The sequence below is a fragment of the Thunnus thynnus genome, chromosome 7, assembly GCF_963924715.1.
Source record: "Thunnus thynnus chromosome 7, fThuThy2.1, whole genome shotgun sequence".
In the NCBI taxonomy this organism is placed as follows: Eukaryota; Metazoa; Chordata; class Actinopteri; order Scombriformes; family Scombridae; genus Thunnus; species Thunnus thynnus.
Genome location: NC_089523.1, coordinates 25,799,912 through 25,827,394, shown reverse-complemented (window position 1 = coordinate 25,827,394; position 27,483 = coordinate 25,799,912). Strand labels below are relative to the sequence as shown.

The following is a 27,483-nucleotide window of genomic DNA, read 5'->3' as shown; positions in this document are numbered from 1 at the left end:
TATAAATACATTTTGATGAAATATCAACTTATCTGGCAGCAGAAATATATTTTGAAAAGCCATGAGGTTCCAGTAGTTATATAAAAGAGACACTGACAGCTTGGCAACAATCCTGTCCATCGTCCTGACTGACAGCCAGAAGATGAGCTTGCATTTCATGACCTCATTAAGCTGATCTGTGTCAACATGGCTTCAAAAGAGGTAGAAATAATATCAGGCTTTATACAGCTGTACCTATCATGTCTACTACTGTGCAGTTTCACAGCTTGATTTAATTTGTGGTGATGCAATGCAGAACAATTGACAATCTAATTATTTAGTCTGCTTACTAGTGATTTAATAAAATATCATTTAATCTGGAAATGTTGGTTGTTTTTATCTCACTATAGTCTTATATGTTTAGATTATACATGGCTAATGGTAATTTAATTTAAAGAATGAGTTAACTTCTGGAATTAGTCCTATGTGAGGGTTTATTCTGTTGTCCCAACATATTATATTATCTAATGTCTTTTCAATGTCAGTGTAAAATCACTTCCAGGAATTCAGTTCCTCATATCCTCGCGTACTGTGTTCATCCCTGTTCGGCTTGCTGGTTCCCATTCAAAGAGAACCATAAACCCTGCCAGTGATTGAGCTGAATAGAGGTCAAAGAAGAGGGTTTGACTTTGCCATCAAAGGGTCAAAGGTTATTTTGCAAGTGTAATAAGCTCAATAAGCTATCACACAAATACACTTATAGTTTTTTCTGACATTGTCAAAAACTGAAAATGTATAAGCTTCATAAAAGTAGAATTTATGGCAGAGCTGTTGCATTGGATTGCATTAGATTGCACAGGTGTACCTAATGAAGTGGCCAGTGAGTGTATATCATAAGTATACTTGACAAATTGAATGTTGTTGTCCCTCAAGACTGACACAATTATTGTAGTTGATCCATTACCATTGATATGTACACTTCCCCATTACATATCATGGCAGTTGATATCTATCTATCTTCTCACACTTATTACCTGTAGAAAATAACAGAAAATACTTGTGAAATAAAGAGGACTAAATTTCAAATCTGTTTTCATAGGGGAAAATAATATGAGGTCACAGTAACGATAAATGTTCTACTGATCAGAAAGGGCCATCTAGTGGACAAAAATGAACCAAGGTTTACGCTTTTGGTCCATGGTCGCCCTGACTACAATTTGTAAGGAAAGTCCAGATAATATGAATTATAGTCTTCCTTTGTTTTTGATTTTCTTTAAAATACTGTGTTATTTGCATTTAAAATGAGTTGAAATTGAGACTTCAATTCAATAAGGTGTTCATGTAAATCCATCTTCACATGTGGGATACCTGCAGTCATGTGGGATACCTAGAAATGGCCAATAGAGGTCCCCCTCATCCCAGATCAGGAAGAACTGTGTTTCGTGTTAGTACAGTTGGTACTTGAGCTCTTTGGGTATAAGTGGTATACTATACATGATTGTGGTAGTTAACATTTTGCAGAAGCATTAGACTGTCAGTACAACTGACACAGTTTAATATTAAAGGGCCATAACAGGTATTTACCTTCCTTCACTGACCAATAGATGGCCATTACTGAATTATTTCCTTACATTTCTTGTTTCTTCTTTTTGATGTGACCTACAGTAAGAATCAATGCAAAATAAACCATTTTATTATTTTAATAGTTTTATTTTAAAAAAATGATGTCTTGTGACAACTGCACAATCCAGTACCCTAAAGCAGGTATGATCAAGTCAAACCTTATGTCATTCTTTCACAACCATAAGAGGTCAGAGTTTAATAAAATTACACCCATTCCAAAATGACAATACTGAAGCAAAGTAAAACCAGCTTACAACTTTGTACCATGTGTATTACAGGAGGATTGACACAGTGGAAGAATCAATATATAGGAAATTAACATATGTACTATTAATCCCTTCACAAATATACAATATATACATCTTGTTTGCATGTACAGTATATTCACACACATATATATACAGACTCTTGAGTGTACATCATAATAATTATAGCTTTAAATCTGACATAACATAAAACATATACATGCTTCGCAGAAGCATTTTAAGAGCTTGAATGTCCTAGACATTGTAGATTATAGCAACAATAATACAATAATATTATTAAAGATAATAATTATTATAATATACAGGTTTAGCAACATCAAGGTAAATAAATCCTAATGCTATGGACATTGGCAGGATGATTGATTTCCCATGGAGTAATTATGCTCAGCACCTATAAGATATCCTCTTTTGTCATTGTGCAAGTACAGAGGAGCTCAAAATGATTTTCAAAGCATTTGTACTAAAACTGAATAAACTGTGCTTCAGTTCTGGGCTCGTGTCTATGCTTTGTGTCTGCCTGTTAGCAGTGACTCAAAAGGCTCAATCTTGATCTCAAGGCTGACAAGACACAACGGGCAAGTGTTTCAGATTTTGGTCTCTGGGCCGTCTGTGATGAGTGGCTGAAAGGAGTTGCGGATCCGTGCAGCTTCTGCGGCACAAAGGTGACCAAAGGCTTTGTTGTACCAGTCTGGAGTCCTTCCCCTGAAATTAAAACAGTACATTCAACAAAGTACATACATGCATGTGTGCATACATATGTGATCTATGCATAAGGAGCTTAAATAAATAAAATTAAAAAGGAAACTAAAAACATACATTAAAATGCATTTATATATTTTTATGTGTATTTGCTAAAAGAGTTAGTGACAAAATCTTGTACAATGATTCTTGTAGGACTTACTTCAAGTCCACTCTGCAGATATGAGTTAGCCTGGACTTTCCTGATCCGCAGGGCTCCAGCAGGTAGTTGGACTCCAGAACAATAGCTCGTACCCCTCCAACAGGAGAACAATCCTCATGCTCTATAGACACAGAAACCAGGGAGCATGCACCTTTGGGCAAGTCTGTCCTCCATGACCTTGAAAAAACGACACGAGATTAAGTACATCTTTTAACATGCTAGCAAAATAGCAAAAAATTACTTCAAAAAACAACAAAATGGGAGGATATGTACCTTAGTGTTTATGATGTTTAACAATGCCATTTTATCTGTTTTTCTTTATATTACCACTCACCTGAGTACTACAAAGTCCCTGCTGGGATGAGGGGGCATACGACTGAGGACATACTGAAACACCTCTGTCTGCTTGTCTAGTGTCTCACACACTTTCCATTGCAGCAGGTCCACATCCCACAGGTGGCGCTCTCGCAGCACTCGGTTCAACACAACTGATGGTGGTGCTTCCACCTCCACAGACACTTTCCAGCGTCTCAAAGGGTTCCCATCTCCCACCTGGAAGAGACAAAAAGACACAAATCATCATGTTAACTTATAGGCATTGAAATTATTTTGAAGATTCAATAATTAATTAGCTCCACACCAAAAGGATGAGCACCAACCTTCTTATAGTAGAGCTCTGTATTATCAGAGCTGCTGCAGGATACCCAGTATTTGGACTTTTCCCGAGCTTCTTTGAGCACATTCTGAAGTCTTCCCTCCATATGGGTTTGATACGTTCCATCATCATCGTCCAGCTGCTTGCACAGCTCATCTATTGTTGGTGCATGTAAGTCAGCCTCCACATATGAATTACGCGACTGAGTAACCATCTCATGAGGGATCTAATAGGTGTAAAGAAGCATGAGGTAAGCAAACATAAACAGAGGGAGGCCTGTGGAGATTGCATCCAGGCTTGAAATTCTTGCATCATCTCAACTGAAGGTTCTCATACCTCAAAGAGACGGTTGCACTCTATGATCATATGAGCGAGGCCCTGTGTTGCTGCTAAGTTTTCATTCAGATCCTTCTGGTCTGGTCTGCCAGTGGCATACTTCTTCTGCATGGCCCTGGGGGTTATGAGAAGAGAAAACTTATTAGGCCGGCAGAGTCCCCAGGTCAACATCCCTACAAAATGCAGTATATAAACCCTTCCTCCACTCTGCAGGAAACCCCTTTGATCCTTTAAGCAACCATTTCAACATGGTAAATTAGAGAGCTTTGCTTTGTTTGTACACAGCATGATCTCATAAAACATTGAGCTTTAAAAAGAGTGTGCTGTTCGTTTAAAACTGGCCCAGAAAGAGAGTCAGGGAGTCTATCTTTATGGAGTCATAGGTGAAGATAATCATTCAGGAGTTAATAGGATGCATGCATGTCTTGTTCATTAGTTTTTGAGGCACATAGAGGCAGACAATGTGGCTGCCCTAAAATCAGACATTAAGCTAAACCAACTGCAACACTTGATGACACAAGAAAAAATAATGGGCTTCTGCTTAGGATTTACCTTGGTGAGAGATTGTCTTTCTTGAGTATGTTGAGATGGAAGAGGGAGGGTGCCAGGCACACAGCAATGTTCATGGGTGTCATCTGGTTCTCTTCCACAGAGGAAGTGACGTCACTCAGGAAACAGAGCAGGGTCTGCAGCACCTCTCGGTTTTCGTCTGACATCAGCATGATGGCTGCTTGGACAGCTTGCAACCTTTGGTCCTTCGGCACATCTGCATGTATGAGAGAATGTATTTTTATCCTTTCTGCTTAACAGTCATAGCGATAAGAGAGGAAAAGTGATAATGACCTCTAAGAGGTCATTTAATAGATTTCAAATCACATCTTCACATAACTGCATGTACTCTATGTTAGTTCCTATTTAATTTCATAACTAAATCAAAACAAAACCAAGTGGCCACTAAAATTAAATCTTGACTTGGTACAAAACACAAGAAAAGAGAGGGTTTTATATCCTTACATTGGTAAATATGGAGGAAAGTCTCTCCCAGCTTGCTGGTGAGCAGGGGCTCAGGTAAATCCCTGAAGAACTGCTTCACCATATCAGCCACATCATAGGCAGACTGATCTTCATAGTTCACATTGTCTGGAGAACTCTCATTCATCTGTCTCAGAGCTTGAATTCGAGACTTCACCCCTGATTTACGAAAAAGACCAACCTAGAAGCAAAACAGACATATCAATGTTAACTGACAGCCGACAGCATTATGTGACTACATTATACAGTAGTTCCGTTCACTGTATTGTTATTATACTACTATTGTATGTGTCTGCAACCTGTGTCAGTCGTTGTGAACTGAAACCTTACACCACATTATACACATTAGATAAACCCAATCGTTTGTTACATCACATGTGAAACTGAAAGTCACATGCAATCTGAGAGTATGTGTCCTGTGGCTGACCTGATCAAGACACTGGCTCCTCAGGTACCGCAGGGCCTGCTGCAGGCCGAGGGGCAGGGGTTGTCCAGAACGCTGTACATGCACTATGAGAGGTACTCCGAACACATTCTTATCCTTATAATCTGGTACCTTCATTCTCTTCATAAACTTTGGCACGGACCTAGGAGACACAGAACAACATCTTTGACAACTCAGTCTACTGGGTTAACAAAAAGACTTTACTGTAGGAATACAAAACAAAAAATACATATTTGCATTAACTAAACAAAAATAGTACTAACTATTAAGCCAAAAGTAAATCTGGTCTTTTAAGTTAAGACATAATCATGTCATATTGGAGAAACACACAAATTATCAAGTTAATATAGTAATTTTAGTAAATATGGCTTACCATGGCAGACTGCAGCGTTAATTATTAATTGCACACTGCATATACTGTTTTACTCCTAGTCAATATTTTGTACATTTCATCTCATTCTCTTCTATTTAAAATTTAAACCTATAGCAGCTCTTCTCACTTAGAATATATTTCAAATATTTTTTTTATTGTACATTCTTTCTTTTTTTAATATGATTTAGGATTACTTAATTTTGTGTATAATTTTAACTGTTATGCACCACAACAACACCAAGCAAAATTCCTTGTATGTGCAAATGTACTTAGCAATAAACCTGATTCTGATTCTGATTACCAGTTAAAAGCAATTTAATATAAAATGTAACTTCACTAATTAAAAAAAAGAGTTTATTGATCATGAATCATACCAGCAGTGGACCTTGTAAATTTAAATGAGACTCACCAAGTCCAGCCATGCTTGTTGGACATCGAGTACTTCTCCATGATTGCAGTAAGGCGCAGCAGAGAGAACTTCTGCAACAAACTCAGCTGGCCTGCTGACTGGTTGGTAATCTGCAGCGATGCAACTGAGTGGCTTAGACGATTGGAAATCTGAAAGCTTGGCCATCGTAACCTAATGCCATAAAAGATAAAATAGAAATATCGATTAGATTTCTAGTGATAAAGACCACAGTTAGTGAATTGATTTTTAATTTTTTCAACGTTCAGTGCAGTTCCATGAGCCTTACCGATTGGGTCTTGTCAGCGAAGCACCTACTCCTGAGTCCCTCCTTTCCCTGAGCCTTGTAGATTCTGTCTCTGCAAGTGATACTCTGTCTCTGTCCCCGTCACTAGGTGTAGTCTGGCTTTCTGTTACAGAATTCCCCTCAAAGTCCAATGTGATCTGACTGGAAGACTGGAGGCCTACTGTATCTTCCCTCTCTCCGTTTACCTGTGTCACACCTTCTCCTACAGGCAGCACATTCATAGACCAGTGGTCTACTATCTGCTGCAGACCATTAACATGCAGCAAGATATCGTCCAGGTGAGGGAACAAGTCCTCTTTCTCCAGGTCTATCAGGTCACCGGTGCTGGCGTACAGATGCGAGCCAGGAACATTATCATACACACTGATGCGGCTGCCTCTGGAGCAGCACTGGGTGACAGGCCTGGATTCCTTTCTGCAGGAAATTAGTGGGGTGTCCAGGTGCACCCTATTGGGGTGCCAGTTAATAGAGGCCCCATTGGTTGGTGACAGGCTCTCTATGGACAGTGCTTTGGGGAAGGTTCCTGGCTTGTGGTCTTTAGGAATGTGAACCACCAGGTCCTCATAGGAGCAGAATTCATTTCTTCGGTTTTGTTCTGCGACTTTATTCACTTGGGTGCCTGAGAAGATGTCTATGTCCTCCAAATACATGCCACTACGCTTGTAGTCAGCCCGGTGAGGTTTACGTTCTTTCAGACTGGGTGTGCTGACAGCACTTCCACTGGAATGGCTGCTAACTTCACTGCTGGACTGGGACGGTAGAACTTTGTGGGAAGGTGGTTCTGGAGCTCCAGCATCTCCATTTATGATCTCCACACACCGCAGCGTCTTCAGAGCCTGGGCCTCCTGCTGCAGCACTGGAGCGCTGATAACTAATGACTTACGACCTCTTCCCAGTGTCCCCCTGGAGCGCAATGTCTCCATGCGTTTCAGGAAGTCTTTGGCACGGATGCGACTTGTCTTGCCGTGCTTATCAGGTAGGGAGCCATAGTGAGCAATGTCTTTGGGGATGTGAGGCATTGTGAGGGAAGTAGAGTCTGGCATTGCTGCAGAATCTGAGCAGGTGCGGTTGGAGCAGTCAGAGTCCTCTGTGCTGAGGCCCCTGTGACCGCTTCCCCCGCTGCTCTCGCTGTGCAAAGAGGAGACCTCCGGCTCGCTCAGGTCCGTCAGAACGCTCTCACTGCTGGTGGTGGTTCTTAGAGGCACGCCGTTCTCGGTGGGTTGACCCTCTCTATGGTTTCCCAGCAGACAGTCAATGTCCTGCAACCTGGACCAACGCCGGCTGCTCCACTCAAAGGTCCATTTGTCACTGATAGCAAACAGGTCTTCTTCATCTGAGTCTTCACTCTAGGAGAAGACAGAAAAACAACACAAAAATCAGTATATCTCACATACCATAATTACATTACATCAATTACTGTGGCCTAAATAAATAATTAAATTGGGTCTTTGATTCGTCTTTGAAGTAATGAATGTTTCTATTTGGGACTCTTGATGTCAATTACTTCCCCAATTAAATAATAACAAATACAATTAAATTAAAAAGATCAAGCATGCATGATGATGTATGTATCATTGGATTTGACAAAAAACTATGTGACCTATATTTACTCCATAAAAATAAGCTTGTGTTGTCTGTACAGACTACACAAGCTGGCGTGTATCGCATCACACATATCATCTATGCCAGAAAGGACAATTAAATAGGAACTACAGGAAATAGCTGGGGGAAGTGTCTGCTCAGAATTAATAACATTATACAATCAGTTAACAGTGATATAACACCGGACAAATGATTTCTTTAAAAAGACTTTGCCATAAATAGACCAAGGCAGGAAAAACGCCTTAAAGCAGCAGGCTACATTCCAAAGTGTGGACAGATAAAAAGTAATCATACTCAATAGGCATGAACACAACAATGGTATGATCTTAAATATCACAAGAATCTAGGCTAAAGGGATGAAGCCAGATAATATTTGTGTTGGTGCAGGAAGCACATCCATAACTTAAGGCAATCTTATGAAGGCAAAGATTTTAATCTTCTATTTCTTACAAATTTCAAGGAATGAATATTTTAGGGTAGAAAACACAACAACACCAAAGAGCTAGATACAAGGTGTTATATTTCAAAATACACTTTCTGAAATATAACACCTTGAAAAGGAAAAAAAGAAAACATGGCACCCACTTGTAGGTCATCTGTTACCCCTACTGCATATACTGTACTATAGTGTTGCACTCAGAAAGATCATATTACACATACCCATACCATACACATATGCATCGTTTTGATGACAAAGCTAGCTATCAAGAGAAGATACTTACTTTCTTCCTCGGAAGGTTCACGTCAAGTTTCATAGAAGCACACTTGTTCAAGGTGTTGAGTCGCCTGAAAGAAAGATGTCCCCAAGATGAAAACTGCTCTCTACAGACAAGAGAAAACACCAGAATAGTCTCCTAATGAGCACTATACAAATAAATCTCATTACGTTTCCTGTTCAAGTGTTAACCTGATCAGCTTCTGTTCTGGATGTACAATCAGACCCAGAGGGAAACTCCGTTTGTCCGTGGCACAATATCTTAAACCTAATGAACACCGGTAATTATCGGTTGCTCTGGTCTCTTTCTTTCAGAATTAGATCTAAGTGATTGTAGCTTGAAAGATGGTGTGTGGTAATTTGCAGAAAGGTGAATTTAAGGTCAACCAATGGATTAGCTGCATTTCTGTTCAGCCTGGTTCATTCAATCTAGTCATCTGTAGATCTTAATCTACAGATGAACCCTCTCTATTGTGCCATTTTGCACATGGCATGCTAATGATATATATACATGATTTGATTATTTCTGAATTTTGAGAGGTGTGGTGCCTGAGAGGATTTACACCAACATGCAGTTTGTAACAGCGTTTTTCTGGGCTCAACAAAGTAACAAAGTAACATGAAATCTGCTTGCAATGCTTTTGAAATACTAATGTAACTTTCCTGAACTCAGTTTTCAAAAACATTCTCAGAGAACCAATATAACATGTTCAATATTTCATGAACAATACAGACTGCTCCCTGGAGAATGTGCCCAACAATTAGAGGTTTTGGGTGTGCAAATTGGGATATATTAAGTAACAGCGCTAAAAACAGTACATGAACCAACAATAGCACAAAGGAAAAGATGACTCCATAACAAAATTCACTCCAGCACACTGTGCCTTGGCCTTAGGAAAAAAAAACTCATTCATGGTATGATAATCACAAGCTTCCAGATATTGCTAACAGTCTTTTTTTTTACAGATTGACAGTATCTTTCTGTGACAGTAAATGGCCTCAGATGATAGGGGTTAGTCAAACAACAAGTTCCCATGATTGTTACTGTAGATAGTGGGACCCAAGTTAAGGGAGGATTTCTAAGCTGGGGGGCCCTTTATTCCACAGGCCTAAAGAGCTTTGAATGTGGTTGCTAAAATAGGAGGCTTCTTAGCAGGGGATCAGAGAGAACACTCACATACATGAAATATCTATCAGTTTCAGTTCCATCAAAGACACCCACAGTATGTAGGGTGGTATTTATTTTTGCACTCAAGACTGTGGCGGAATAACTGACAACAAAGCCATCCTTATGTTACCATAGAGATGCTGGGAAGTCATGGACAAAATCACATTGGAGTTGGAACTGTTTCCAATTGTCTTCTATTTATCCCGTGGCTAGTTTGGAATTTAGATGAGTTGCTTTAGGGTTGTATAGAGTCACAGTATATTGAGCTCTGCGAGGCACCCCTCACGCTCCTCCTGCCTCCCTCTCGGGGTGGTTGCCATAGTTACTGTGGTAACTGAAGTGCTGTTTTCATCTTGGTTTGAAAAAAGTACATGAGCCGTCTTGCCCTACAAGGGAGTGATGTGGAAACCACCAGTTGTTGGCTTAGTGCACTTTTTTTATTCCTAACACTCTGGCAAATTAGGAAAAAACATGCTCATCCAATATTTCTTATGCAGTTGTGTCAGAGAGGGGAAGACGATGCACACTGCTCTTGTCATTAACGCATTTATTAAATCAGTATGTCAGTCTAGCATTTTAGCTCTGCCAATTAAATAAATGTCTTCATTGCAAGAACAGTGTGTCATGATATCCTTAATACGCAATATCAAAAAACAAAAACACCATAAAATTAAGCCTTTAACATTGTGAGATAATGTATTTTTTACTTGAAAGTACATATAGGATTTCTTCTTTATCCAAACAAATAAGTACCTGTGTCATTTTAAGTTGTGCACAAAGGTCCACTTCCTTGAAGCAAGGAAATTATTTGTGGCACTGACTTACTAGTTGACTCATGGACGAGCCACAGTCTTTTCGGTGTCAATCAAATGTCTGGTTACCTGCAAAGAGGTTCCACAAGATCTTTGTCCAGAAAGTCATGATCTCTTTTCACAGGAGTGATGTCAATGGGGAACTGGGAATCTGAAGAAAAAAGGCATGAAGATGAGAGGAGATGGCAGCTCTGAAATGAGGTCTGATATTTCAGTAGTTGTTCAGTAGACAGTCTTCATGGATGAGATAAATGGAAAATAGATCAGGGAACCACATTCTTTCCAGAAGCACATTAAAGGGAGACCATCAAACTTGTTTTGTATGTGATGCTAATGAGAAGAGACAGAATTTGCCCAAATAACAGCGGTCTTGCTTGTGCAGGCATTACGTCTTGCACTGGGTATGGGCCTCCTCTTACGTAACTTAAGAGACTGAATCCAGACCCTCTGAATCTAACATTCCACTGCATCCATGTGAAGTTGTTAACTTTTTATGAAAAGCAGAAGCAGTAAGTGAGCGCTCAGACCTCAACAAGGCTCAGCCTGTTCTTTAAAGGGACAGACACTCAGATATAACTTTGAAACCCTAATAATATATTTAATCATTAATGTAATTTGTTAAGCACGACGCCCAGCATCAGGAGTGAAACTTAAGTTAATTGTTTTGCACTCCTGCAGCCACTACCAGAGCACATTGCTGGAGTTCTGTTACAACGAGCTACAAATTGTCAGCAAACAAATATATACTGCACCTAAGCACATCAAAAGATCTAAAGGAGTAGAGCTACTTTAAGCTCTGATAAAACCCATTTCTTCCCATGACTTCAGTCTTTAAGCACAGAAGACATGTTTATGTAGTAACTCTAGCTTGAAAAAGATTAGACTTTAAAAGAAGCTGATGTTCCGCTTGTTTTGTGGTGTCTGGGGATCCGACTGGAGCCCTAGCTCCGAGGCTTCCTGAGGACAGTCGTGTAAATGAGGCTCACTATGCAGCCCATGAATACATGGTTTTGTGTACAGTATTGGGGACTAGGGTGACAGACCAGATGACACTGTGCACCATTATTCACTCATCATTTTAAAAAGCCCACATTCTATCTATAACAGTCTTTCGTTTCATAACAGATTTAAAAGACCTAAAATAAAGATACCATTTTTGGTTTATTACAGAGCCCTTTTATCGTTGTTCTACTTCATTAATCTCTGTCTTTTAACCAAACAACATTCCCCTCCTTTGTGATGATTATTGTGTGTAGGAGTTTAACTGAGTACTTTTATTACCTTCAAAGAGCTGAGCATACTGGGGAAATCCTGCTGCCCGCAGCCAGTCACACGCCTCTTTCGCTTCAATTTCTGAAACACAAGAGAATGTATTCTTAAGATGATAGATAAAAAAGTGAAACTTAACCACATTTCATTTTCATTTGGACAAAACCCCTAAAGCATTTAACATGACAGAAATACACTCTGATGCATCTGGTATCCTACAGACACAGCAGACATGTAGGTGGACAGAGCTGAGTAGATCTGAAACCGAAACCCCCCTGTTTGATTATTCTGAGATAGCACGGCTGTGATGACGACGCTGCCGGTTAGTCAGTCTGGAGGTATCCCAGCTCACCCACATGAAGCAACATCACCATCTGTTGACTTTTTCAGAGTTTCAGTTTTAAGACGGTATATATACAAAGAAAAGCAACTAAAAAAAGCCAGCCAGAGACACTGTCATATTCATGTTCTATAAAAGTACCAAAACAATTATCTTCTAATTATCTACCTTTCTATTAAAGTAGGCCGCCTCAAGTGTTATTTAAAAGGGAAGTAACAAAATTTAAGACAAAAAAAAAAAAAATTGGGAGAACAATACAAAACTATCGATCTGGTTAAAAATCTTCTTCTTGAAAGTATCAGAGCTCATCTGACTCCAACTTATTTCAAACGTGTTATCACCCTGACTTTCTGATAAAGACCCCAGCAGTCAGGATCACGTACTGGCCCTGTTGACCTACAGAGTGAGCCGTCTGCAGGCTCCAGAGCCGCCGATGACAAGGAAAGGAAACAGACCATTGGCACCTTTCCATTAATGCTAATAGAGCTGGGTGCCATTTATCGCCTCAGCGAGACATGCTGTCTGACACACCAGTGCTACAGGACACAGGTTGCTTTACATTGATAAAGAACAATTAAAGTTATGTTTAATATATAACTAAATAAAAAATCTAAATAAAAAAGAGGCCTTAGAGAGCTAAATGTAAATCCTCACACCAGTAATGTCTCTATAAATTTAGATGGTTCCTTTACTTTATTTCTTTAAAAAAAAAAATCTGATCAAATCAGAAAACACATGAGCAGGATTTTCTGCAGCAGATTACACCAGCTATTATTTTCATTATTTTATTATTTATTAGACAAGGTCGTTTACTCTACAGCTATTGTTGAGCATTTTCAATCACAATGCCTATACGGTAAGTGGAAGAAATATTCTTACCGGTGCCTCTTCAACTCAGAAACCACACAGTTGATAAATGTCCTGCTGTCGCTTGCTCTCATACACACACACACACCTGCGATTTGGTCAGCTTTTTAGAACATAAAGAACCTCTGGGTTGTTGCAAGAGCATAAACATCACATCCAAGCAAAGTCACACATAAGCTGCACCCACGGGTAACAAACAGCTCTCCCATCACACATCTCAGGTCTCAATTCCACTCCCTGTCTGTGCCTGTCACACTACGGCTGAAACACGAAACGCGGCCATTCATCACACAATACTGCATAATTACAGCGACTGTAGCCCTGCAATACAGATACTGCTATCACCCCTTTAGCTTTTTCAAAACTGTTGATGCTGGACTCACCTGTGCTGCGTCACATCTGTGTCACGGAGAAATCAATGAAAAGCGACTTTGGTCTTCAGACTGATTAGCAACTGAATAAATATTAACAGTTCCCTGTGTCCTTGGATGACAAAAAGGTCTACTGTTTACCCCCTTAACCAGTAGTTGAGTCAACATGTGTATGCCGCCACTAGCCACTCTGCTCTGTTCCCACCTGTATCACCAGGAGGTAAAGGCTTTCTGTTCAGCCAGGCTTCCCTCCCAGGTGGATAATATCAGGCCTGTATTATTCCACTGCCAGGTCCTCTTGTGTCCCACAGCCACAGGTTGGACCACTGGGAGCAAGTAACATGAGCTGGGAATTCCTCTCTGTTTGGCATTCTGTAACATGATACCGAGACATTCTGTCCTCTCATCCTCTCTCTAAGGAAATCTCTTGTGGATAAAAGACTGGGCGGGCATCATGCCAAAGAATGAGAACTTGTGTTTGCTCTCCGCAACCCATAGCTTTAAATCTGTGTACAGTATAGAATTACAGTTTCACAAAGGGACGAAACCCACTTTGGCTGTGACACAAAGGCCCAAAATGTCAAAAGCTGTGTACTACTAAAGTATCTGTGGCAAGGGCGACTCCTTCCTTTACAATTCACTTTATGCAACGTTATGCAATTCATAGCTGGGATATGACATTTAACAATGTGCTGCGGGACAAAATATGACACACTTGGATAGTATTTGCGCTGAACAGAAGCAATTAATGCCAAAATTATGACAGCTTTAAATGCTCATTCACATTCCACACTCCTTTAGAAAATATTTACAGGGTAACAGACATGGGTAAAAACTTTCCAGGATTTTACAATATGCTTCGTTTTGTCCTGAGAGACATCTTTCTGACAGCAAAGCTTTGCGGTTAACAGTAACCCTCTTCATTTCACGCTCTTTAGGAAAACAAAAACATACCGGATTCGTTCATTCGAGCTTATTGCGAATAAAAACGCCCTATCATCACCATTGAAACACAGGCCTTAATATGTCTACACTCCAAAATCCCTGAATCGACTCAGATCATAATTCATTTCTATTAACAAATTATTGTGTACTTACGGGATATTTTCATCATACAGCCAGAGTGTTTCATATATCCGTCAAGACTTAAGAGTGTCTCTCAACATGTCAGAGCATCTTTTTCTCTTCCCACGCTGAGCCACATTCCTGCTCTCTCTGAGCACAGCTTGCAGTTTGAACTCAGATCCACAGCTCCCTCTTCTCCTTTCTCTTTCCATCTACCCCCCAACCACCATGTGCCTGTCCCAACACTAAATCTCTCCTTCAACCCACCCCTTTCTGTGGAAGGCTCCCTAACCCTCACCCCCTCTCCCTCCCCCTCCCCCTCCCTGCTCCTTGTGCCCGACCCTCCTACCCAGCTCTGCCCACGACAACTCTTTTATACCCCACTCAGCACATTTTTGGCAAAGATCTAAGCTGCAGCCAAACAGCGAGCATTGCATCTGAATTCTGTCACTCCTCTAGTATTTCAGGTTCTCAACTTAAAATGTACACAATTTACAACCATTACCTGATATAGCCCTTTGTTTCCGGTCATTCTGGCCAGATTACATGATGATAAATGTTAAGATCCTCTAACGTTTTACCCAAGAACTGTTGGAAGTTGACGTGGGAAATGTTTAATTTAAACAAACAAAAGGGACGCATGGTTTTTCGGAGTCCAGATGTTGTTCCAGCAGGTCAATGAAATGGAAAAACCGTAGGCAGCTGAACTGGGGGAAAACCATGACATAAACTGTCAGCAATCAGCGGCAATGAATCATGCTGAGGCACCCGGCTCACAAGACTCTGCACTAACATCATCAGAATGATATATTCGTCTGCTTCCCCGTAGTCTCAGCCTCGTCGTCTGAGGAAAAATCAATGAATGAAAGGAATTGTGTGAACTATGTCATCAGACAGCGACAATTTCTTTGTTACTTGACACAAAACAAAGAAGCTATTTAATGAATACCTGAACAGGCTTTCTTTTATATGATAAATACAAATAATGACTCCTAGTAAATATACACTAATTTAGGCACCATATATCATTCTCTTCTTAACAGATTTATCTCTTATTCACAGCACATCTTAAAAGGATATTCCTTGGCAACAAGTTTCACCATCTATCCAAGTTTAAAAGAAAAAATGAAATACAAGCACATGCAAACACACGCACATAAATCAAATCCAAGAAGCTACAGCATGTGGGTTTGCCAAGTGAATAGATTAGAGTGAGATAGTAATCTTTATATTCTTACAGTCCCTGATTCCCTTATTTGGCAAGATATAAAAAGTAATGACTGTGGTCCATTTGTTCGAGAAGATATCCATTTTCATCTGCAAACCTGCTGTCATGTTTTCCAAATTTCTATCTATTTAATGGCCCAGTTTTACATGATATTATAAAATGTGAGATCACCCAAATCTATACTGAATTAAGACATTCTATTAGTTTAAATGCTTGGATAAAATGGCCTGTGTTTTAAATTACTAGGCTCTCCCATGCCACTGTGATTACATAAGACATCACATCCATCCGCAGTTTCCTATAGCGCAAGTAGAATTCCAGATGTAGTCCATTTCTAGAGTGCCTGCCTCACTTCGTGACGTCTGCCATTTTCTCTTGTAAAACACAACTCTTATGACCTACTGGGGCCAGGGCTAGGTATAAAGCTGAAAGCACAGACAGAATGACGTAGACAATCCACTTTAGTCACCTTAACAAACCATTTAATAATAAATACATTCAGCACATGTCAGAGCTTTAAAAGCACTCTAAAAAAAACTGCTCAAATTTATAAGTACTAACTGTGTGGACCTTCACAAATGTGTCTGTCCATTCCTCCCCCACACTGCACTGCTGCACCAAATGAATCAGCCAGACAAGCCAACCGAATATATATCAGTCAAAAAAAAACAAAACACAGACTATAACTGAGCACTGAGATCGTCTGTATCAAAAACACCTGGAAGAAAGACAGAGCGAGCCAGCAATATGGAAAAAAAAGATTCCACAAGTGGGCTGGCTGGCATAGAGGTGTCGTCATGCTGGGAGGCATGGAAGAGAGCCCTCTCTTCCCCCTTTATGATGCTAATTGCATACAGACACCCACTCACAGTGAGCAGTCAGCTTACTGTAAAAGTAGACTAGACATACAGCCAGAGGAAACACACTGCCCCCTCTACAAGTCTGCCCAAGACCACAACATCTGATGTCTCATGCCCAAAATAGCCTAACATTTCCTTTCATCTAATAGATTGAAATTGTGCGTAGGGGAGAAAACAGGAAGCACAAATAAAGATGAACAACAGCCAAAAGATAGACGCGATAACCAAGAGGCATTATGATTGTAGATACTGGAGGCATAGGAGATCTGAGGTCCTGTTAGGAGAATGCTGGCAATGCACAAGATGGATTAATATCACAGTGGTAATGTTGTAGGAATAAAGCCCTCCTATATTCAAGAGTAGGTTTTAATTAACAAAGCTCTATGTGACTCCCAATAGGAAACATCCTCAGCACAAAATGCCACATTTTTCAGCATAACAGGAGGTGTCATTATATCACAATACCTCTTCAGTTTACAACATCCTGATCATCAGTATAACAGACACAGTGTTGAGACAAAGGACAATAGCCAAATCTAAGAGATTATCTGTCTACAAAGGTGAGTAACAGAGTGAATGTGACTTTATTAGGACATGAGCTGGCTGGCTCCACAGGCCGAGTAATTACAAAGAGTCTGTGTTGAATCACGGACAGACTTCCAGCCCCCTCATTTGATCCTATGGGGCACACAGGGGACCTGTCGTTATCCTGCAGTCAACACGGGATGCAGGTTTAAAATTATCAGCCCTGGGTTACGTTGCTAAGACACCGAAGCAAAATTTCCTCAAATACAAATGAGCTAGCAAATCCTGGGCTTGCTTTTGCCCTGTGGTCCACAGTGACCTGTGGAGCGATCCTTTCAGAGGACCACAGGTCTCTGGATATACAACACAGACCTCAATGCCTCCTGGAGGATGGGGACTTGAAGACAAACACAGTGCCAGCCCAGGAACAGTCAGTGCCAAGGAGGCATTAGCATTCTGAACCTACGTAGGTTAGGGTTTCACAAACATCCATGATTCATTCAAAGAACCAATTCCGGTCATTACAGATCAGAATTTAAATTAGAGCATAAATCGTCATCCATTGCTTTTCTTTTTTTTTCTCCTCTCCATTAATGACAGATTCCAGAGAAGTGAGTCTCACAGCATCTACAGTATTCCTCTGCTCTAACTGTCTGCTTTAAGAGGCTTAGAATTTTTTTAATGATCTCCACTCGTGAAAACTTTGATTTCACAGCACACACACACACACACATTGAAAGAGCTTATTGATTCTTAGAGTAAATAACATGACTTTGTGAGCTAGGGAGCTGCTGTTGTTGACCATTGCCAAAGCCTGCTGGGTCAAAAGTCATCAGAGCTGTGTTTTTCTCTTGAGGTCCTGTATTGAATTTAAACAAGAGCAGCACAGCTGTGGTAACACTCTCCTTCACCTCTGAAGGACACCCAGAGAGAAGGTCCTTTCATCTTCAGGGGTAACAACCCATCAACTCTCTCTCTCTCTGTCTATCTCTCTCTCAGGTCTGGAAATACCAGCCACAGCTTTTGCAGCATAGGTTACTAATGATAATACAATGCACAATGACGACTTTAAAATATCTAGACAAATACCTAGACACTCATTCACACACTCTTATTCCTGGGCAACGTCGTTACCAGTGGTCTCATGATAAAAGCCAAAGCTGATTCACTTCTCTCACACAGTCCTGCCTGAGAACACAGTAAAAATCAAGATGGGCAAAATGAGGGAGGGGGGGTTACTGCTAAAACCATGTGGGGTCAGCATGATGTTGTAAACATTTCCTAACTATGGAAAATCACTTCACGTTGTTTCCAAAAGCAGACATTAGACGTGTTCCAAGTCACCAAACAACAGTCTGGGAGAGACTGAGATTATCCAAGGGTCGCTGTCTCATACCACCACAAATAGCCTTTCAGTGAAGGATTTACAAATTATCCCATACCCAAACTGCAAAATGATAGCCCACTGGATTTGGTGTGGTGTCACAACCAGAAGACAAATAATGGGCTCTGACATGTGGGCTGCGTGACCTCTGAACACGCCAAGGCTTCAAAGTTCAAATTGCAGTGTTTTTATCCTGCAGTGTTTTTATCCAAATTATTTCAGTGTCTCAATTTTGAGAAAATGTTGTAACGACCACATGATGATTCCCCCGGGGTCCCTTAGCAGACAGTGAGAAGCGGGGGAAGTGTCGAGTGTACTCCAGCTTCACAGACAGGTGTTCTCCTTCTTCCCCTTTAGTCACATTACAGGATATTTTGTCACGACTTTCAGCAGACACTTCAAGAAGAGTGTCCTTTACTAGAAAAGGGACCTCTGACCCCAAACCTCTAGGAAAGAGGAGACACCTCAGCAATTTCCAGATCCCAAAGTACCTCCGCTTTAACTGCCAGCAACTCTGAACAGAGCAGAGATCAATCAGCAGAGCTTTCTGTGAAATACATACTGTAGTGACTTCCAAGGCACGATGCACAAGCTAAACACTTCCAGACACTGGACTGTAGCCATGTTCCCACGCATGTTTAAGTGTTTTGACAACCTTCTTGGAGGCCTTTATGAAGGATTTGCTTTCTTTGGTGATAAAAACATCAACTTTGGCTTTTAGAGATTTCCTTTTTCATTTTTTCCAGGCATACCTCCCTGAAATCCTGGACTATTTCTACAACTCAGTGTTGATCTTTGAAGAGTAATCATTGTGCTAGTTATCCATTTGAGGTTATTCGCTTTATCCACAGTGCAGGATGAATAATGCAGGCTGGACAGTGAAAACACACATCAAGGGTTTACTATCTATGATTATATTCAGCAGTTTTCCTCTCTTAGACATGATGATTTTTCGCCAAATAGCCTTTTTTAATCTCCAGTTGTTTTTGGTCCTCATACCAAAATATATTTTATTAAGTCAGCCCCTAAAAGTTCATAATTACATGATGAATCTTTCAAAGCAGCATATAAACTGTAGGCTGTTGTAACAGATTAGGAGTATTGTACAAGTATTGTACTTGTGGGCATCTGTGCCACCCTTGGTCTAGATGTGAGGGCTGCAAAGGGAGAGTTCAATTCTGGGCCTGTCTGACTTTTCCCTTCATCGCCTGTCTCTGTCCATCAGGATCCCGTTGGAGCTCTCTACTTCCCTCTTTCTCCTCCCTCTCCCTTTTTCCATCTTCCTCCCTCCCTCACAGCTAGACTCTGCTCTGGGCTTTTTCAGTTTGTCTTCAACTCCGTCCCTTACACTAACTCCCTCACAGCTGGTTCCTGTGTTAAGTTAACAGTATCCCCCCTTTATCCTACCAACATATTCCCCAAGTTCTGTATCTTTGTGTGTGTCTGTCCTGATTTGAAGTCCATACATGTCTTGTTTTATGTAAAGCACAGTAGGGCTGCATGCCTTGCCATGTCATGCTGTTTTCCCACTCATAATATACGGTTGTGTAGCTGTAATTCTTCCTTCCCTTTGATAGCCTATATAAACCCTATAATTTGGTTTTCCGAGAGCGCCGTATAACACAACTAAAGGCGGATGACTATGAATTACTGACAAACACTCAGCCAGCTGACCCAAAATCTTGACTCAAACATGGAAAAGAATTGACTGGAAAGTTATTAACACATGTTCCACAGGTTGCGGCAAGCACACAAATCAAACGTCTCATGATGAAAGCCCTTCTAAGTTCAGCAGAAGCTAATAAGTATAAAAAAATACTTTAAAATAACAAATTATGTTTCATGTGTGCCCACGGCTCTGTAAAGCACAGGACACTGGTAAAAGAGGAGAAGAAAAACATCCAGAAGAAACTCTTCTGAAGTCAAATCCTGTGGTGCCCCATTAGGTCCACCTCCCTCTCATTTGGACTGGATCCCAGAGGGGACTACATGGGGTTCCCTCCTTCTCTGGGAATGGCCTCAGAGAGTCAGAGGGTAGAGAGGGGGCCAATGCCAGAACAAGGGCCCCTACCGTGAGAAAGCCCTCTCAGGACCTCCGCAATAAAAGCATGGAGCCATCCCTCGGGACACTAGTCCTAATTAACGACATCAAAGTGAACGGCCACAAGCCTCAGGAGCCTCGCAGCACTCATGCAACGGACCTCTGAGTCGCAGCAGTGATGATACTGTCAGCACGTGGTGTGATGATGAGGTGCGGCGAAGCTTATCAAGAATGTAACCCATGGAGAGAGCTAAGCAATTGTTGTGCTTTATCAGAGCGTCCACAGAGTGTCTCCCTCACGCACACACAGAGCGCTGACATAAGAACTGGGGCCATTTGTCATGCGTGGCAATGAATGACAGGCTGTGTTCAGACAGTCACCCCCTGGCTGAAAGGCCTATAAAGTGAAGAGACAGCGGCTGAATGTCTGAGGTCTGGATGCATGCTGCCTTTGCCTCTGTCAGTTTTTCCAGCTAATAGCGTGCAATGCACATTTCTACCACAGGAGGGCAGCCAAGTGTTTGAACTCTAACATGTTGAGATGCAGAGGGGAAAATGTGCTATATAATGAACCATGGTAAGAATGCAATGTGCTTTGGAGTTAAGCCTGAAATAGCAGCTGTATAACAGATTCAAATTGATTTAAAGCTGGGTGTTGCACATTAGTTGACTGTTATCTCTACTGTCTTGATATTGATGTGAAATGTATTGTCTTTAGATGAGCAGATTTGCTGCTTTCCTCTTCGTAAAACATAAATCCATAAAATGTAAACTGAGATTTTTAAAACATGTTTCATTTATTCAAACAAATTTGCTGTAGCTTAAAAAAAAATCAGCCCAGATCCCTAAGACTACTCACAAAAGAACCCTTCTTATGACTGAGAAATGACTATTAGGGTCAAAACATATTTAGTGTACTATTTTCTGGATGTAGGTTAATAAGGCTTTTTTTTCGTGAATTAGCATTTCTAATCTGTGGAATGTAAAAGACCTGAGAACAGGAGAAGTTTTCCAACGTGGATCTGTTAATGTGTGACTTTCCGTTCCTGTTACAGTGCAACCGAAGCATTCTGAAATCCGCACTTAGCAAATGATTAGCCCTGCACATGTGGCAGCTGTCAGCTACTTTGACTGAGTGGGAGCTACACTAATTCATACAAGAGAAAGATATGAGCTCTGCCTACCACCTACAGGCAAAAATCGGGAACCGACAAAGCTTTATGAATGTGACCTTTATATACCAAACGTGGGTTGTTCCAGGCCGTTACAAGATTCTGAATCATTTACCCATTCTTTATCAGCAGGCCCGGAAATGACCAACGTGTTGGCTTTGGAAACAGTGGCTGGTGATGTAGGATAGACACCAAGAGCCACTCTGAGCTGCTGACAAATCAGACGCTTTCTATCCCTGCTGATGGTGATCTAGATCTACAGTACATAGGGATAGATCTATAATAAATTGTGAATCTCTGTTTGTTTTAAGTAGTATTGTATTAGGTAATTTGGATTCAAGTGGATATATAATCCTTTTTTTTCCCTGGTAGATTTGAGAAATACAGAGGAATAAAAACACAATAACCAAAATATTTTTTTCCAATTTAATGTCATGATAAAGCATCCATCTGGACAATCACTTTCAGACAGAAACTGATTCAGAAAATTCAGAAATCACTCCAAGAGAAATCTGGACATGATTGCTTCATGTTGCTGGTTTATAAAACTTGAGCACAGCATACAAATATACTTACAATAACAATGCTGATATAAGCAGGTATAATGTTTGCTGCTGGCAAGGTTAAAAATACAAGGCAAACATACCTCCATCTAACCATCAATCCACTTTCTAAAGCTAAACCTTTAACCAGCTTATCATGTTAAAGATTACAGGGGACGATAAACTATACCAGCATGCAATGCGCGATACACCCAGGACAATTCAGCAGTCTAGTGCAAGGCTATCACATATAAACAGTCACATTCACAGCTAAATTCCCCAGTTCAGCTAATCTGCAGATGAAACACACAAACAAGGGGAGAGCATACAAAAGGTGTTAGACTGAGCCACGGCACAACCAGTATACCCTCATGAAACATTATATTTTTAGTCTTTTAATATATATTAAGTACCTGTATAACAGAGGCACATAACAAGAGTGTAAGCCATAGATTTAATTATTTAAAGTGCAGTGACTGTAGTGCTAGAGGTAAACAACCTGCTAATCACACTGTCAAAACTGCTTTTCGCTCCCTGTCAGTATTATTTACTGCCCTCTGAAGGCAGCAAACAAAATCTGCATAACATTAACATCTACAATAAGCTGGTTCATGAATTTAAGATTGAGTGGGTTCATGTGAACTAAGTAAGCAATGCGGAAGGCTACATCTTCACTTAGCATCAAACCTCTATTTGAATCAAGGAGCAGTTATGTTTGTTTCACATGCAGATGATCTAACGTGCCACATGTTGTAGCAGACCATTGATGAATAATTCAGTGCTTTTGAGAGAGTGAGAGGGCAGCATCTAACTAGATTCCACAAAGACCCTTTTTACTGTTACAACCTCTTAAAAGAGAGAACAATACAAACCTCTTTTCAGTGCTGGTTTCTAACAATTACCGGTCTAGTAGTCAGAGGAAGAGCAGAGGATGGAGGCTATGGCTTGTTCTCTGAAGCTTAAGTGTTCCTGTTCTTTCTATGCAAAGAATTTAAACTCTGTGGAAAGTGTTACACACATAATCTTGCTCAGAAACTTTTTGCTAGTACCAGAGAGGGCTTTCTTTATAAGAAACATACATTTTTACTTTGCAAAAGATTAAAATATTATCACTAAACTTCTCTAAACCTTGATATAAAACTGTAGGCGTTTAGTTGAATACAGCAAAAAAAACAAGCAACCTCAAGTACATTTAGTACTGAGTAAACAGAAATGTAGACAAACAATGTGCAAGTACTGTACAGTACAAACACTGAAATGTGCCAGCATGGGAACAAATGTAGCTGACAGCACGTTAACCTGAAAGACACAAGCCTGTCAGCCATGACAGCCAAATAAAAGGCACGCTTTGTAACTCCAGGACACAGACTCATAGATTCACTGACAAGCACACAGCTGCCACGCAATATCTTGTCATTTGACAAGAGACGGCCAACGTCCTCAACCACAGCAGAATGCACTAATGGCCTTTCCAGGGCAGAGATCGGAGCCCGCTCGCTGCACCAAGGTCAATAAGCCATGAAGAAGGGCCATGGAGGGGTCACACTGGACAGAGCTTCTTGTTCAAAACACAACAGGCCTCAATGACGAAAAGGACCAAACAGCTACTGTCAGCAAGCAAGCTTTTAGTCACGGTGTAGCATTCAGCTGCTCAAGGTTTCTACCAAAGCCCCGATGAAGTTTCAAGGACTTTCCATGGCTAAACAGGAATACTGTCACAGCTTTAAAATGATCTGTAAACAGCTGGTAACATCTGGTGTCAACTATTCAGCTTGCTGCAGAACACAAACAGCTGAAAACTATAATGCAGTGATACACTGTTTGGGCCATATTCCTATATGGTGATGATTCATTAATTTTATTCCCAGACATTTACTGAAATTCCCATTAAATGTAGTAGTCAAATTCTATGTATACAACAAAAATACAACCATCAATATATGAACATTTCCTGATACACCATAAAGCAGAAGGGCCAACCATGTCCCATGGTAGATCTGAAGTTTACTAACAGTTTTATAGAAGAGCATACACTCTAACAGTTGTCAAGGATAAATGCTTTTCCCTCAAAAAATTAGCTTAGAGATGGTAGAAATGGCTCCAAATACACTAGTTTGTTAGGAATTTGTACAGCAAAGCAAGAACGAATAAAGAATGTGTTCTAATTCAAAGTGTTCGAATTAGGCCAAATTAGACATAATGTTAAATGAGGTAATTGTAACAGCCCTGTTTCTGATGCATGAGTAGCAACAACAGATGCAGAAATCCTGAGAATCTGGATTCCAGATGGGCCGAGCAGGGAGGAATCGAGGCAGACAGACCAGAAAGCTGCAGAAACACAGTAGCCCGTCCAGAGTGATGAAGTATGGAATACTCCTCTAAAACCAAAGGAATATTTTCAGGAGAGAAGACACATTCCCCCTCAATCAAAACAGGCCCTTTCCCTTGAACAACTATCCACAACTTGTCTGTTCCATCTGACATCACACATGTGATTTATATGTGTGCATTTATATCCATTTACTCTCCGAACCGCTATGATCTTTTAAGCTGAATTTTTGGACAATAGGAACCTTCAATCAATCCCAGCTTTTTGTCAGTAGCTAATCACAGCGGACTGAACAAGAACCCACACGTACACACAGCTCTGGTAGCTTTGAAATACCATCATATCGGAAATGTGACTAAGACCCGACAGGCTTCCCTGGAATTTGGGGTGAAACAATACACGAGGAACTCTGCCCATCACCATGGCCTCCACTCACTTTCAACCTGCTATGTCAACAGGGCCGGCCAGCTGGAATGCAGGAGCCACTGCAAAGCATGGAGGTCAATCCTTTGGCTCTACACACTCCGCATTCAGACCTTTAAAATACTGCCTCACTGATATCTCTGGCATTTCAATCAGGTATGCAAGAGACAAAATGAGGAAATAAGATTCGTATAGGGCTAAAATGCTCCTCTCCTGAGAAAAATTCGAGAAAACTGCTACACTGTAAGAAAATTGCTCAATTATGACATTTAAGGCAAGCTACATAAAAAAAATAAAATTACCAAAATTAGACAAGAAGATTGGTGAAAATTGCATAATCATAGCACTTAAGAAAGCACATAAAACCCAACCTAGCTAAAATTAGATTTGAAACATACAGTTTTAATCATTTATTCTCAAAGAAACAGACACCTTGAGATAATTGCATTATCCACCATGTGTGGTTAGGGACACTGGTGAGAATTTGTATTCAATTTCTTACATAAACAGTTTGATATCATGTGGGGTTAATTCACTGGAAAGTAAATATTTGCTGTGGTTTAGAGCCTTTGCTTCCTCTTAGTTAACGCAAGTGTGACACCTGCTTGCCTGTTGTGAGAGTGTTTTTGTTTTTTTCAGACTTTTTAGTATGAGGGATGTGTGCTTGGTGTGTTTTGGTTTTGTCTGTCTTTTTGTCTTTTCTGTTTTGTCTTTTTGTCTGTTTGTCTGTTCATTCCCCTTGCCCTTTGTCTCTCTCTCTGTCTCTCTCTGCACACCCTCCCATCATCTGGAATCAGCACACCTGCCTGTCATCAAGCCATCACCACTTCCCTAAAAATGGACCTTGCACCGACAGCCAGTCCTCACTGGATCGTTGTGCCATTCACGGTTTGTCAATGTGCCACACTTCTAGCTCTGACGCCAGTCAATCTTCCTGCCTGTCTGGCCTGTCTGCTAGTTTGTTTGCCTGCATACCAGCTTGCTTTGCACCTGTTCTCCTTGTCTCCAGGATTACCTGCCTGCCTACCCGCCTGGCCTGGCCTGGCCACCAAGCCCACCAGCCAGCTCACATCCTTGGGATTCCCTATGCCAAGCCTTTGCCAAGTTTCTCACCTTACCTGCTTGCCCAGTGTCTGCATTTGGGTTCAGCCTTGATATCTGACATTTTTAACATTTAAGGACTAAACACAACACACCTCAGCACATCCTTTTCTATATCTGCAGCACCTCAATGTCAGTGATTATATATTCATAAGTTTAAAATATAGTGAAATAGTTATCATTTGAAGATTTTATTTTTGCTGATGGAACACGTGGAACGTTCTTTTAATCTGGTTAAATATTAAGCACTGAGGAGTTTTCAAAGCAGTAGCAGTTTGAAACCACACAGTAAATGCCAAAATGACAATGAAAGCTGTCAGATGACTCAGAAGTTGATATTCACTCAGACTGTACTGAAACAAAACCAAATATTTAAATGTATTTCAAACACACACATTTATGCCACTCCTTACCTTACAATAAACATGCAAATAAAAACTGTTTTAACTTCCAAAAAAACCCACTTCAAACATGAACATATTTTCTATCCTTGTCACAGATGACCAAAATTGTTGGTTTGCTGTCAAACCAGACATCTGTAATCTAAAAACACATGCCACGTTACATGACCGCACACGTCTGAAAACATCAGATCATGAAGATTTCCTCCTGAAAACAAATGTATGTACACGCAGCTCCGGGACGTCTTGACACATCAATCCAATGATAAGCACCGTGTATGTGTCATGTCGTCGTAATCACAAAACATTGGCCCTCTATAATACAGGCAGTCATGCCCACACAAGAGGCTGCATTATCCGACTCATACTCCGGTTAATGTGACTGGGAGGAAAAGTATGCTGATGTGTTGCTATGTGATGGCTGAAGCTTACTTATGTGAAGCTTCTTCTGTTATGAAATGCAGACACCCTTTGATCCAGAGTCAGGGTACTCACACCTGCAGGAGGGAGGGCGGGGGGGGGGGGGAGTGGCAATGTTTTGTTCTCTCTATTGTTTTGCTTGCCCTGCCCCCTCTCAGGACTGACCTTAAATCTCCAGATAAATTCAAAGTCAAGAGGTTACATGGCTTTGGAGAAAGCTGAGTGGAAGGTCAGGTCCGGCTGTGGTTAAAAAAAACATCACTATTGCTCTGCTGACCACATACAGCAGCCCACCAATGAGCTGAGGGCTTGTAAAACTGTCAGGCAAGACATTCATCGATATCTCTTGTTTGCAATGTGGGTATACTTCTTGTTATATAACTGGTCCTACAGCTTATCACTTTTTAGTGCTTGTTATCAATACTAAGTGCTTTCCACCATTTAACTTTTGACTACTTACTGGCTGAAGGTCAAGTTTGGCTTTGTGTACAGGAACCGCTGTATTTGTTTTTCAGATTATTCCTG

The 27,483-nt window shown here is 40.7% G+C and overlaps 1 protein-coding gene across 4 annotated transcripts in view; it reads right to left on the bottom strand.

Annotated features, from left to right (window-relative positions):
- Positions 1 to 1,668: 1,668 nt before the first annotated feature.
- stard13b (StAR related lipid transfer domain containing 13b) overlaps positions 1,669 to 27,483 on the bottom strand; it is a 60,900-nt gene continuing 35,085 nt past the window's right edge. For 3 of the 4 annotated variants that reach the window (XM_067595174.1, XM_067595176.1, XM_067595175.1), the window contains 13 exons: positions 11,902 to 11,973; positions 10,690 to 10,771; positions 8,648 to 8,711; positions 6,306 to 7,669; positions 6,020 to 6,190; positions 5,220 to 5,379; positions 4,775 to 4,973; positions 4,313 to 4,526; positions 3,761 to 3,875; positions 3,429 to 3,650; positions 3,104 to 3,321; positions 2,770 to 2,946; positions 1,669 to 2,570 (listed from right to left, as the gene is read on the bottom strand). In XM_067595174.1, the coding sequence (XP_067451275.1) occupies positions 2,453 to 2,570; positions 2,770 to 2,946; positions 3,104 to 3,321; positions 3,429 to 3,650; positions 3,761 to 3,875; positions 4,313 to 4,526; positions 4,775 to 4,973; positions 5,220 to 5,379; positions 6,020 to 6,190; positions 6,306 to 7,669; positions 8,648 to 8,711; positions 10,690 to 10,771; positions 11,902 to 11,973 (3,176 nt within the window). In that variant the 3' untranslated portion in view covers positions 1,669 to 2,452. Of the gene's footprint in view, positions 2,571 to 2,769; positions 2,947 to 3,103; positions 3,322 to 3,428; positions 3,651 to 3,760; positions 3,876 to 4,312; positions 4,527 to 4,774; positions 4,974 to 5,219; positions 5,380 to 6,019; positions 6,191 to 6,305; positions 7,670 to 8,647; positions 8,712 to 10,689; positions 10,772 to 11,901; positions 11,974 to 14,565; positions 14,767 to 27,483 lie in introns of those variants that run through there. The other variant, XM_067595177.1, reaches the window with a different exon arrangement.